General features: G+C 45.7%; 1 protein-coding gene across 2 annotated transcripts in view; it reads left to right on the top strand.

The window, feature by feature from the left end:
- Nucleotides 1–14828, top strand: part of PEX3 (peroxisomal biogenesis factor 3) — a 122921-nt gene that overhangs the window by 72324 nt on the left and 35769 nt on the right. For both annotated transcript variants that reach the window (XM_053460880.1, XM_053460879.1), the window contains exons 7-8: nucleotides 5310–5376; nucleotides 6116–6170. In XM_053460880.1, the coding sequence (XP_053316855.1) occupies nucleotides 5310–5376; nucleotides 6116–6170 (122 nt within the window). The remainder of the gene's footprint in view (nucleotides 1–5309; nucleotides 5377–6115; nucleotides 6171–14828) is intronic.

The following is a 14828-nucleotide window of genomic DNA, read 5'->3' as shown; positions in this document are numbered from 1 at the left end:
TGTGAACCGGAACCAAGGAATTCCATCAACCAACAGGAAAAAACCCCGATCAGAAACCGAACTGGAACGGAAACCGGAATCTGAACAGGAAAACTGGAGAGCGACGACACATGTCAACCAGCCCGCAGCGCAGCCGTGGGTATTCCAACGAAATCAAGCTGAAAGAAAGAGAAAAACATGACAGGGCGAGGTCCCAGACTAGGGCATACCAATCAACAGAAGCACAAAATAGCAGCAAAACAATCCAGTACAAAAGGAGGGGAAGACCCCAACTCCCCGAGGAAAAACCCCATCCTGAGAATACTCATCCGTCGGAGACACCAAACATAGAGAGGGGAGAAAACCCGGGTGGGAAAATACTCGCCTCCTGTCTTTATTAAAATTATAATTATTCAGGCACCAAGGCTAGAATAATTTCCCAATTTTAAGACAAGACAGGAGGCTTCCTATTTTGTATTTGTAACGCCCGAAACTAATAAAATCGCCGACAACGACACCAGGCGGAAATAGAAGGCGCAAAAGGTAGACGCACAGGACCAGTCGGCCGCCTGAAGGATGTCCGCCAGGGCCCCACCAGCTCGAAGGACGCAGGACGCCGAAGCCCCCCACACCGAATGGGCACCCAAGGAAGGGTCCACGCCCGCCAGGGAAAGGAGCCACCGAACCCAACGGGCTAACGTGAGACAGGAAACCGCCTTGAACGGCTTAACATAAGAAATAAGGAGTTGAGACTCTGAAACAGGGCGGATCGCGGAGGTGCGCGAAAGGTAAGAACGGACGCACCTGGCGACACACAGCTTGGGATCGTCGAGGAGGTAAGGGTAGGAAACAGAGGAGGACGAGGATTTCGTCCTCCAACGAATGTTAAATGAGACCCCTAACCCCTACGGGGGAAAAGGTAAGGGCGTTGGCATCAAAGGCCCGAACGTCCGACACCCTGCGGAAAGACAAAAGGCATAAGATGGTGGTAAGTTTCGCCGACAACTGTCGAAGGGAGAGCGAGTCATTATCCGGCCAAGTACGGAGGAAATCCAAGACGACCGCTACGTCCCACAGGGAATCGTATCGGGCCGCCGGAGGACGGGACAAGCGGATACCCCGCAAAAGGTGACACACTAAAGGCGCCCTGCCCGCGGGTTCACCTGAAAAACCTGTGTGACCCCAGGAAATGGCCGATCGGAAGACATTCACAGTCCTGTAGGACTTGCCCTCTAAAAATTGGTCTGCCAAGAAGTTAACACGTGCCCCCCAACCGGTTGATGTAGCGGACCGCCGAGATGATGTCCATACGAAGAAGAAGACAACAATCCGAGCAATCCTTGGCCAGGCTCTTGATAGCAAATGAGCCCGCAATCAACTCGAGACAGTTGATGTGGAGAAGGCTCTCTTCCGGGAACCAATGACCTCCGGTTGCCCCGGACTCGGATGCTGCGCCCCAACCCAACAGACTGGCATCGAATTCTAGGATGAAGTCCGGCTGAGAGCCGAAGATCGCCCGACCATTCCACGCCTCCATGTGGCGAAGCCACCTCTGGAGCGCATGGCGAACCTCGGAGGTCAGCGAAATCGCCTGGTCGTAAGACGGTGTCCTGAGCAGGTGATGGGCTTTTATGCGCTGCAGAGTGTCGGAGAAGAGCAGAATATCGTCTAGATAGACGATGCATCTGATACCCCTGGATCGGAACAAGGCCATCACTGGTTTCAGGAGCATGGTAAAGCACCAGGGGGCTGAACTTAGACCGAAGGGAAGAGCCTTGATGGCCCCAACGGAATTGAAGGAAACGTCTGTGATCCGGGTGAATGGGAACGGAAAGGTAGGCGTCCGTAAGGTCTAGTCTGGTGAACCCGTCGCCCTCTACCATAAGGTCTCGTAATAGATGGATCCCCTCCATTTTGAAGTGTTGATAAACCACAAAGGAGTTGAGGGAGCGGAGATTGATGACCGGGCAGAAATCGCCGGATCGTTTCCTGACCAGAAAAATGGAGCTGAGGAAACCAATGGGTTCCTGTGTCCGCTGGATAGCCCCTTTGTCGCGTAGGGAGCGAAGCTCCGAGTCTATAAGCGCTAGGTCTGCTAAAGATCGGCGCGGTGGAGTTGGTCTGTGAATCTGAAAGGGAGGGAAGACGAAATCTATCCTAAAACCCTGGACGGTTTGGAGGATCCAAGGGTCTGACGAAATCCACTCCCAGTTGTGGAAAAAACAGGATATTCTGCCCCCAACCCAAAGAGGGAAAGAAAGACAAGAGAAACTGTTACCGAAGCCGGAGCGTCCTCTAGGGAAGCCGGAAGCGCCTCTACCTCCTCCTCGTGGGGTGTAGGACCGTTGTTGGAATGGAGCCCTGTAGGACGACTGGTTTTGAGGAAAATTCCGGGGGCCTTGGAAGGAGGTACAGCTGTCGACCAGCCCTGCCAGAAAAATGAGGGTTAGGTTGAAAGACCCTCTTCATAAACAGTTTAGCCTTATTCCAAGACGTCAAAAGCGATACATGGCGACTGAGTTCCTTAACGAAGGCATCTCCGAAAAGTTAGCCGTTGGCGGCTGCGCCTAAATCTTTAGTGCCTAGTTCGGCTAGCCTGGGGTCCATGCGGAGAAGAGCCGCCTTGCTGCGTTCCGTGGCTATGGCCACATTAGCATTACCCAGGAGGCAAACTACTCTTAGGGCCCAATCCCGGATAATCTTGGGGTCGAGAGGCTTAGCCTGCAGAAACGCTCTGTCCGCTAAAGATAGGATCTGGGTGACAGGACCCACCAGGTCTAGGAGCTTGTCCTGGGCCGACTTAAGCCCCATTTCCAGCCCCTTTCTAGGATCCCGTTTGTTAAGGGACAATAATGCGACCACATTGGGTTCAAAGTCAGGGGTGAGCGCCACCTTGTCAGGTATGCAGAGGCGAGGGCATTCTGCCCTGAGTTTATTACGGACATCCTTGGGAAGCGGCTTTCGCAGCCATTTCTGAAGATAAAGGGCTATATGTTCAGGGGGCGAATGGTGGTGGGGTCGAAGAGAACGGATCCCGTAGGGTCGCGGACCGGGAGGTCTGCCGAGGTAGAGGCCGCATGTGGGGTCAAAGACTCACCCAGGGCATGGTGGGGGTCCGCTAGGTGGGGCTCAGCCACCAAATACTCACGGATGAGACGTGAGTCCAAATCTCTGGACGAAGCCAGATTAATAGATGCCTCTGATTCATTAGATGAATCCGCTCTCCATTCGTCCACTATGGACAGAGGGTCATGTAGGGGGTTGTCCGAGGTTTTAGGGCGCTTGGCGGGTGCCTTACCCTTGCCAGCTGAAACACTGCTTCCTTTCCATGGGCGCTTGGAGCCAGAAGCCTCCCCTTCAGACTTCTCAGAGTCAGACTCTGAGGGGGGGGAGTGGGTTTTTGACGTTGAAGGAGGCTGTCCCTGAGGCAGATTGGCCGACATTTTTGAGAAAAAGGATTCCACAGAAGTTGAAAATTTTTCCTCCAACCAGGCCATGAAGGCATCCTGGGATGAACATTGCAGAGAGAGCAAATAGGGCTCACCTAGGCTATATATATAAATATATATATCGAGGGACTCAGCCTGGACCAGATCACAGAGCCAAATTTTTGGGAAAAACAAATTCTGTAAATATAATAGGGGCTCACCCAGAGGCTCAAATAAGTCAGCAATGCAGTAGGGGCTCACCCAAGCCGGCAGGAAAGAGCAAAGTGAACTCCACGTGTAGTAGCTGAAGTACGGAGCGATATTGCAAGGAAAAACCGCCGTGAATACAATAAAGATGGCGACCGGAACTCTAGAGAACACGCGAGAGCCGCTTGCCATCCACAAGATGACCGCCGCGGTAGAAACAAGCTAAGAAGGAACACCAATATGGCCGCGAAATGAGAGAGAACTAAGATGGGGGCCGGATCTCGCGAGGCGAGATCTCACTAGCCGGCCAAGATGGCCAACGACAAGAAGCGCTGCTGAGAACCAGTAAGGCGCCGATCTGTGGAAACGCGACTAAAAAGGAGAAAGAAAGCAGAAGGAACCAGAATAAGCCAGTAAGAAAGGATGCAGAGGTAATGGATGAAGGGTGACCGCTTGGTACCCACCCCGGGGCCCCGAAACGACGACTGCCGCCGCTACCGCGCCCTTTATTTCTTTAGTGTTCTGGGTTTAAATTCCCACTTGTTCGTTTGCCCCCACTATTTCAGACTAGTGAGGGGCTCATAATGTTTCCTGTGCAGGGAGGTATGTTGTTGATAGCACTCCCTCAACTCTGGACAACTGTTCCTTGGCCCCTTCCACAGAAATTGATTCTAGGGCAGATGCCTCCTTGCTGGGTGCTGTCCCTGTCATCCAGTAGATTAATTTACACTGTCAATAACCCATTTGTTTTTTGTCCCCCATAGTTCCGTAGGGTGTAGTAACTTTACGGGGTCTCTGTTTTGCCCCCCCCTTAAACTGGTTTTATGGAATGTCAAGGGGATATCTAACCCAACGGTTGTAAAGGAACATCTAAAACAGCTGGTTTGGGTGTAGAAGGGGATTGCTACTTATAATCCTGGATGAATTAAGGGGGTAGTGATCCTCTTTCACAAAGACTTAGACAGGAAGATACACTCCACAAAGACCCATTGGACAGATTTGTCCTGGTAGGCTACTTGCTTCAGAAGCAGAGGTCAGGTGCATATATGTGCCGCATCAATCAGTCACAGCAACCTAAATACCACCCTTCTCACTCACAAAACTAAAAGTCTCATATTGGTTAGGGAACAGGTTCACATAGGATTTTTTTTTGTACCTTTCGTGACTGAGGCTGTTTTAACATTTTTTTGTTCAGAACAAGAAGGGCTTTCTTCAGATACCATTTTTTATCATTTAATCCAATTTCTTATTTAAAAAAAAAATATATGGTGTAAATTTTTAAAAAAGCACCTTTACTCATCTAAAAAAAAAAAAAAAAAAAAAAAAAAAGCTAATAACCAACCTGCTAAATAGATTCTACTATCAGTCTAGAAATACCCTTTTTTTTTTTTTTTTTTTTTTGCAAGTTATAGGGGAATAAGTACAAGTAGTAATCCTGTCCACGTGTCCTATTTGGAACATCTTTGAAGCCGACCAATTCAATTTACCCCCATCAAACCATATATTTTTGTAAACGAGATACTCCAAAGGCTGGTTTTGTAACACTTTCCAACCACTAATTTTACTGCCAACCTTTGTCAAACTTTATGGTAATAATTTATTTTGTGCTTCTTTTCACACAAATTGTACTTTAGGTATAAATGCTGAATATATGCTGAATTACATCATTTAATTGAGCATTGATTTTATTTCCAGGCAGTTCAAGCTTCCCCTGAGGTGCAACAACAATATCTGTCCAGTATCCAACACCTCCTTGGAGATGGTAGGATTTAATTATACATTTTTTTAGCCTTTTGGTCCTTTACATTTTTTATGTGATCCATTTTTTAAATGCCCAGGAGGATTCTCCAGACTCACCTATATGAATTTGTCCCTTTTCACATCCTACAGCTTATTGCCTTGCAGGAGGTGTGTTCGGCCAAAACATATCTTCCTGCTTGTGATATACTCACCTCCAGACAGCCTCAGTGCCTGCTTGGGGACAAGGGTCTTTTCAGATCCCAGTGCGCATGTGTGGAGAGTGCTGCCATTGATGTTTTTAAATCTACCGTATTTGCTGAATTATAAGATGACCCCCCAAAATTTGAATATTAATTTAGGAAAAAAAGAAAAAACCTAAATATAACATGACCCTATAAGAAAAAAGTTTTACTAGTAAATATTATTTCACATATAAACAATTTTTTGATATTTAATAAAAACTATGATTAAAAAAAATGATTTTTTTGTTTTTATTTTCCCGCCCAAGTTATGCATGTCTGCCCCCCAGAAATGCCGTATACCCCCATATCTGATTAGAAGACGACCTCAAATTAAGACGAGGGATATTTTTCAGAGCATTTGCGCTGAAAAAAACCTTGTCTTATAATCGAGCAAATACAGTATTTTTTTAAATATTTTTTTTACATGGGATGTCAGGGACATTAGACTGTCCCTTTAATATTTTGCGAGGAATGGACACACAAAGGGATACAATATAATAGTCATCTTTTTAACCTTAGGTCTGACTGAGCTGATAACAACAGTGAAACAAGCTGTCCAGAAAGAGCTTGGCAGGTAAGGTTAATGAAGAAATATAAATAAGTGAGACGGTGATAAGGCACTAGAAAACATTAATTGAAAATAGATTAAAATAAATAAATTAAACATTTAAGTATAATTAATTTAGTTAGGTAAAACTTTTAAAAAGTGTATTCTCACTTCTCTCTCTCTCTCTCTCTCACTCTCTCTGTCTCTCACTCTCTCTGTCTCTCACTCTCGTTCCTGCTGAATATTAACACTGTATATGACATTGTAAAACAAATCAGGGAGTCTTACTCGGACTTTAGGCCTTTCTCATACTCTGGCCAGCGAAATATAAGTAGCTAATCCAGTCCCTGTTATAAAATAATACTCCGGTAAATAAGCTCCATCCGCAAGCGTAAAATTGCAAAATTAAAATGAAACAACATAGCTCACCACTTAGTGAATTGACGTGTTTATTTCATCAAATCAATTCACTGAGTTATTTCATTTAGTTTTTTTGGATTGGGTGGAGTCCTGCTCGTGCACCAAGAATTTAAGTTCTGCCTAATACGAGGATTGTTTTAGTATAAACATGCAGTCCCAATAATCTTCCTAAAATGGGAGATTACAAAAAAAATTACAAATATATATATATATATATATATATATATATATATAGAACGGAAGATAATAATAATTTAAGAACAAGATTCACATATGAGCAGGACCTTGTCACAGTTATAACAGCCATAAAATTATGACCACCTGCCTAATATTGTGAGGTCACTAGACCTCTGGAGGTGTGCTCTGGTATCTGGCACCAAGACATTAGCAGCAGATCTTTTAAGTCCTGTAAGTTACAAGGATGGGCCTCCATATATGCATCCTGGTGCCATGTGTTTTCAAAGTAAGCGGTGCAAATGCACCCGGCCATCCATGTGATGTAAAAAAAATTGTGATTCATCAGATCGGCCATCTTCTTCCATCGCACTGTGGTCCAGTTCTTATGCACACGTGCCTGTTGTAGATGCTTTCAGCAGTGGACAGGGGTCCGCATGGGCATCCTGACTGGTCTGCTGCTACACAGCCTCATACACAACACACTGCGATTAACGTTTTCAGCAACCTGACCACACAGGCTAGTCTTCACCCCTATGTACATCAATTAACCTTGTCCTGCCATGTCACAGGTTCGTCGCTTTTCCTTCCTTGGACCACTTTTGATACTGACCGCTGCAGTTGGGAACATCCCACAAGAGCTGCAGTTTTGGAGATGCTCTGACCCAGTCATCTAACAATCACAATTTGACCCTTGTCAAAGTCGCTCAGATACTTACGCTTGCCCTCTTTTCCTGCTTGTAACACATCAACTTTGATAACGAAATGTTCACTTGCTTACTAATAGAACCCACCCACTGATTATCAGTGTTTTTTCACTTAACCTGGCAGTGGTCATAATGTTATGGCAGATTGGTGTACAATATACAGTAAATCATACATAAAACCATATTCACAACTGAAACAAGTATAATCAGGAATATAATCAAAATAATCACATATTAACAAATTCTGATCCTTTGGGAACAGAGTTGATTCTCACTCTGGAGGCTTATCACTTCTGCTGCCAGGCAGTTTAACAATTTTACCCTGTTAAGGGGGAGTAGTGCTGTGTTTGTGCACACGTGAGGGTCGCTAAGTTGGAGTACAATTATTACTGGGACACCAGATGGCCTTCTGATCCCTGTTCCACTACCAGTTTGGTAAGTCCCTTATTTTGAAAACACAGTCTACGTGCAAGATGTTTTGCCCTGTGTCAATGTAAATAAACCAGGAGGCCGTGGCTCAAGGACAACACATGCCTTCTATGACCGAGCTTCCGGCGTGACCTCACCTTCCGGTGCTCAATCATAGAAGTCACGGCTAGCATCATGCAGACATCCACCGGGTGCCCCCACTTGACACCAGGGAGACTGGAGCACGGAGGAGAAGTCTAGGGATCCGTCGGTAAATTGGGGGGGGCATATAAAGGGGAATAAGGGATATCAGGAAGGCAGAGTGGCATATAGGGGGCTATAGGTCATATCTGGGGGCAGAGTGGCATATAGGGGGTATAAGGCATGTCAGGGGAGGCAGAGTGACATATAGGGGCTATAAGGCGTATCTGGGGGGGGCAGAGTGGCATATAGGGAGTATAAGGCATATCTGGGGGCAGAGTGGCAAGCCGTGGGGCAGATGTGCATAACTGGGGGACAGAGTGGCAAATAAAAGGAAATAAAAACAAAAAATGCATTTTTCTCCTCAATCGTAGTTTGCATTAAAATGATGTGAATTAATATTTACTAATAAAACTTTTTTCTTATAGGGTAGTCTTATATTCAGGTTTTTTCTTTTTTTTCTTAAAGAATATTGAAACTTTGGGGGTAGTCTTATAATTAGGGTCTTATAATCAAGCAAATACAGTATTTCACCCCTTTGCAAAACATAACCTAGTACTTGGTGGCCAAACCCACGTTTCTTGTAGTTGGCCACCAGGCTTTCACACATCTTAGATCAAGAAGCTCTAAAATATTAATTCTATTTATATCCCTGTATGTCATGCCTTTCTAAAAAAAAATATCCAGAGCCCCTTTGAAGGCATCTAATGTATTTGATAACACCAGCTCTCTTCGCAGTGAATTCCCTTCCTTTGTCATCTATGAAATCTCTGCTCTTCCAGTCTCAGAGGGTGACCTTTCGTTCTTTGTACATTTCTGTTAATGAACAGCTCACTGAAGAGCTCTTCATATTGGCCCTGCATATGTTTATATGTTATAATATCCCCTCTAAGATGCCGTTTTTCTAGTGTATATAATTAACTTTTTTAGTCTCTCTTCATAACTAGTATCTCCCAATCCCCTTATTAATTTTGTAGCCCTCCTTTGCACTTTTTTCTAATTCCATAATATCATTTTTAAGGACCAGTGCCCAGAATTGTACCGCATATTCAAGGTGAGGTCTTACCATTGACCTGTAAAGAGGCAAGATGATATCCTCCTCCCGTGAATCAATACCTCTTTTTACGCATGCCAAAACCTTATTGGCCCTTGCAGCTGCTTGCTTGCATTGCGCACTATTGTCAAGTCTTTTGTCTACCATTATTCCTAAATCCTTCTCATTGGTAGTTTTCCCCAAGGATATTGAATTTATAGAATAGGTTGCATTTTTATTATTTTTACCATAATGTATTACTTTGCATTTCTCTATGTTGAACCTCATCTGCCACTTGCACGCCCAGTCCCCAACTCTGTCTAAATCTTCCTGCAAAGAAGAAACATGCAAATTAGTCTGAATTACCCTGCCTAATTTTGTGTCATCAGCAAAAGCTGTGACATGGCTCTCAATCAGGGCCGGACTGGGACTGAAAAGCAGCCCTGGAAAAATTTGGAGACCAGCCCCATATAGTTTATCTCACGGTGATGCTCTTATACCCACACGCACCCCTTATACACACCCGAGTCACACTATGTGCCATTCTTTTTATCTCATTATTTGTATTAAAATGCCAGAAAGCAAAAGTGTTAAAAGGCCCTAATAAATGAAATACATTACACATAATGGGATCAAAACATTTACTACTGCGAACATTTTTAGATGAAAGAGTTCCATTTTATTCAGTGGAACAAAACACTGATCACATTTAGGGCTGCAACTAACGATTATTTTAATAATCGATTAGTTGGCCGATTATTTTGTCGATTAATCGATTAATCGGATAAAAAAATACATTATTTTAAATTGAAGAAAAATTGCAATAAAAAACGTACAATTTACACTTTCATCTCTTTATTGCAATGGCCTATCTCTATTCACCTTCTTATTTTACCGACATAATAATAAAAGCTACAAGAACCCAAACACGGTGTTTCTCAAACTAGGTTTTAATACAAAGTTATTAGTAAATATTAATTCATATGTTAACTATTTTTCATATTTAATAAGAACTGAGAAAAAAGCCTTGTTTAAATTTTTTTATTTACCAAACTGCCCCCAGTTATGCACATCTGACCCCCAGCTTGCCACTCTGCCCCCATATATGCCTTATACGCCAGATTCCACTGTGCCACCTGATATGCCACTGTGCCCCCTGATATGCCTTATACTCCTTATATGCCAGTGATATGCAACTGAGCCCCCTGATATACCTTTTACCCCCAGATTTGTTTTATGCCCCCTGATATGCCTAATATCGATATGTCTTATACCCCCTATATGCCACTGAGCCCCCTGATATACCTTTTACCCCCAGATATGTTTATGCCCCCCTGATATGCCTAGTATCCATATACCTTATACCCCCTATATGCCCTAAAAATTCATAATACCCCCCATACACCACTATAACTCACCCATACACCACTCTGGCTCCTCCCCCTCCCATACACCACTCTGGCTCCTCCCCCTCCCATACACCTCTCTGGCTCCTCCCCCTCCCATACACCACTCTGGCTCCTCCCCCCGCTCATACTCCACTCTGCCTCCACCCCCTCCCATACACCACTCTGCATCCTCCCCCGCCCATACATCACTTTGGCTCCTCCCCTCCCATACATCACTTTGCCTCCTCCCCCTCCCATATACCACTCTGCCTCCTCCCCTCCCATACATCACTTTGGCTCCTCCCCCTCCCATACTCCACTCTGCCTCCTCCCATGCACCACTCTGGCTCCTCCCCCTCCCATACTCCACTCTGGCTCCTCCCATACTCCACTCTGCCTCCTCCCCCTCCCATACTCCACTCTGGCTCCTCCCCTACACTACTCTGGCTCCTCCCCCTCCCATACACCACTCTGGCTCCTCCCCCTCCCATACTCCACTCCTCCCATACTCCACTCTGCCTCCTCCCCCTCCCATACATCACATTGGCTCCTCCCCCTCCCATACATCACTTTGCCTCCTCCCCCCTCCCATACTCCACTTTGCCTCCTCCCCCCTCCCATACTCCACTTTGCCTCCTCCCCCCTCCCATACTCCACTCTGCCTCCTCCCCCCTCCCATACTCCACTCTGCCTCCTGTGAACCTCCGTTTCTGACAAGACACCAGGGAGCCGGGTAGAGAGGCAGAGTGGCGTATGAGAGGGGGAGGAGCCAGAGTGGTGTATTGGAGGGTGGCTCCCATACACCCCTCTGACTCCTCACCCCTCTCATGCACCGCTCTGCCTCTCTACCCGGCTCCGTTACTGAAGGCACTTTCACTGCAGCTTCATAGAAGCCACAGTGTAAGTGAAGGGCAGTAACGGAGTCTGTCTGTGCGATGCAGACCCCCACCGGATGACCGAGAGGATGATTCTCCGTTACTCACCTTCACTTACACTGAGGCTTCTATGAAGCTGCAGGGAAAGTGCCTTCAGTAACGGTGCTGGGTAGAGAGGCAGAGTGATGTATGGGAGGGGGAGGAGGCAGATGGGAGGGGGAGAGAGACGGAAGTGAGAGACCGGCCGACTGTGAGGGGAATCCAGGTCCCCTGCAGCGTCGCAGGGGATCTGGATTCCGGTGTTATAATCTGATCGCTGTTTGAGGTCGGATTATATAAGGAGAGGAGTTTTTCAGAGCATTTGCTCTGAAAAAAAACTCTTTTTATAATAGATAAAAATCGATCCGATTAATCGATAATGAAAATCGTTGACAATTATCGATTTTATCGATTAGTTGTTTCAGCCCTAATCACATTATTCTTCACGATATTCTGGTAAGAAACTTTTATTTCTTTATTAATTCATGTAGACTATTTTTTTCCATATTTAATAAAAGCTATGATTGAGACATGTTTGGTTTTTATTTCCTTTCATTTGACAACCTACCCCCGAGTTATGCACCTCTGCCCCCAGGCTTGCCACTCTGCCCCCCTGATATGCCTTCTAACCCCCTATATGCCACTCTGCCTCCAGAAATGCCTTATACCCCTATAGGCCACTCTGTCCCATGATATGCCTTCTAACCCCCTATAGGCCACTCTGCAATATAGGGGGTTAAAAGGCATATCATGGGACAGAGTGGCATATAGTGGGTATAAGGCATTCCTGGAGGCAGAGTGGCATGAAGGGGGTTAAAAGGCATATCATGGGGCACTCTGCCTCCAGAAAAGCCTTATGCCCCCCCATATGCCACTCTGCCTCCCTAATATGCTTTATACCCTCCTATATGCCACTCTGTCCCATAATATGCCTTTTAATCCCCTATATGCCACTCTGCCTCCAGAAATGCCTTTTACTCCCTATGTCACTCTGCCTCCAGAAATGCCTTATACCCCCCATATGCCACTCTGCCTCCCTGATATGCCTCAACCCTCCTATATGCCCCTCTGCCCCGTGATATGCCTTTTAACCCCCTTTTTTCCACTCCACCTCCAGATATGCCTTTTGACCCCCTATATGTCACTCTGCACCCAGAAATGCCTTATACCCCTATATGCCACTCTGTCCCATGATATGCCTTCTAACCCCCTATATGCCACTCTGCCATATAGGGGGTTAAAAGGCATATCATGGGACAGAGTGGCATATAGTGGGTATAAGGCATTTCTGGAGGCAGAGTGGCATAAAGGGGGTTAAAAGGCATATCATGGGGCACTCTGCCTCCAGAAAAGTATTATACCCCCCTATATGCCACTCTGCCTCCCTGATATGCCTCAACCCTCCTATATGCCACTCTGTCCCATGATATGCCTTCTAACCCCCTATATGCCACTCTGCCATATAGGAGGTTAAAAGGCATATCATGGGACATTTTTGTTTACTTTATATGGCAAGCCGATCCAGCTTGCCATATTAAATAAAAAATAATATATGCCACTCTGTCCCATGATATGCCTTCTAACCCCCTATATGCCACTCTGCCATATAGGGGGTTAAAAGGCGTATCATGGGACAGAGTGGCATATAGTGGGTATAAGGCATTTCTGGAGGCAGAGTGGCATGAAGGGGGTTAAAAGGCATATCATGGGGCACTCTGCCTCCAGAATAGCCTTATGCCCCCTATATGCCATTCTGCCTCCCCGATATGCTTTATACCCTCCTATATGCTCCTTTGCCCCATGATATACCTTTTAACCCCCTTTATGCCACTCTGCCTCCAGATACGCCTTTTGACCCCCTATATGTCACTCTGCATCCAGAAATGCCTTATACCCCTATATGCAACTCTGGCATATAGGGGGTTAAAAGGCATATCATGGGACAGAGTGGCATATAGGGGGGTATAAGGCATTTCTGGAGGCAGAGTGGCATATAGGGGGACACACTTACATACACACACATGCCGATTTTTTTTGTTTTTAACAAATTAACAAATACAAAAAACATTATACAGTACAAAAATACATTATTTTACTCACCTTCTACTTCTCTTGACTTCCTGGTAGCTGCACACTGTTCTCCTCTATGCTGACAGGATGCCATTGACCTGTCATCCGGTGCTGCAGCAGTCTGAGTGCGAGGGGGCGGCATCAGCATGCACTGGCCATTTAGATTACATTCTCGGCAGTCTAATGGCTGCATAGTGATGGGAGCAGCGTGAGGGGTGAAAGGTCAGTGCGAGGGGGTGGAGCTTTCACCCCTCACACTGCTCCCATCACTAGACGGCCATCGCACACGGTTGCTGGGTGCTGATGCCGGCCGGCCGCATCAGCACCCACCGGCCGCTTTGATTAGATTTCGGGCAGCCTGGGGGGCAATTATCCCCCTGCCCAGCCCACCCCTGGCACCGAGGGAGGCGTTCAATGCCATTTGCAGCCGCTCAGCGGCTGTCTTCATGGTTAGTCTGCCGGCCGCCCAGCCCACGGACCTTCCGGCCCACCGGGAAATTTCCCGGTATCCCGGTGGGCCGGTCCGGCCCTGCTCTCAATGCATCTTGGGAGATCATTTATAAAAAAATTAAAAAGAAGAGGACCCAGGACAGACCCCTGAGCCACTCCACTTAATACCTGCGTGCAGTTTGAGAAACATCCATTTACAACTCTCTGCATTCTATCTTTTAGCCAATTTCCAATCCAAATACAGATATTTGCCCCTTAGCTAAATCCAGATAAATCACATGTACAGCCACATCCAGGTCTATATTTTTACTAACTTCTTTACAGAATGCTAATAGGTTGGTGTGACAATCTTTCACAAATCCATGTTGGCTTCTACTAATTGGATTATGGATCAAGATATGTTCTTGAATATATACCTTTAGCAACCCTTCAAATAATTTCCCGATGTTAAGTTTACTTGCCTGTAATTGTCCGGTAGAGATTTTAATCCCTTTTTAAATATGGGCACAACATCTGCCTTGCACCAATCTAATGGAACTATGCCTGAACTGAAGGAATCCCTAAAAATCAGTAATAATGGTTGGGCCAGAATTAGGCTTAGCTGATAACAGTATTCAATTGCTTGAGCACTTTTTCTTGCATCAGCCAATCCCATGTTTGCTGTAATGGTTCCTTAAATTTAGCCAGCGCGGGTTCCGTCATTGGTTCTTCATTGGTATAAACAGAAGAAAAAAAAGTATTTAAGATGTCGGCTTTCTCCCTGTCCTCACTAACCAAATTCTCGGTTTCAGATAATAAGGGGCCAACGTTCTCTACCTTTTATTTTTTTTTCCATTTACATACTTAACAAATTTCTTGGGATTGGTTTTACTCTCCTTGGCAATTAGTTTCTCATTTTCCAATTTAGCCATTTTAATCGC

The sequence above is a fragment of the Spea bombifrons genome, chromosome 3, assembly GCF_027358695.1.
Source record: "Spea bombifrons isolate aSpeBom1 chromosome 3, aSpeBom1.2.pri, whole genome shotgun sequence".
Classification (NCBI taxonomy): Eukaryota; Metazoa; Chordata; class Amphibia; order Anura; family Pelobatidae; genus Spea; species Spea bombifrons.
Note: the sequence above shows the minus strand (reverse complement) of the source record. Positions and strands in the feature narration are given on the sequence as shown.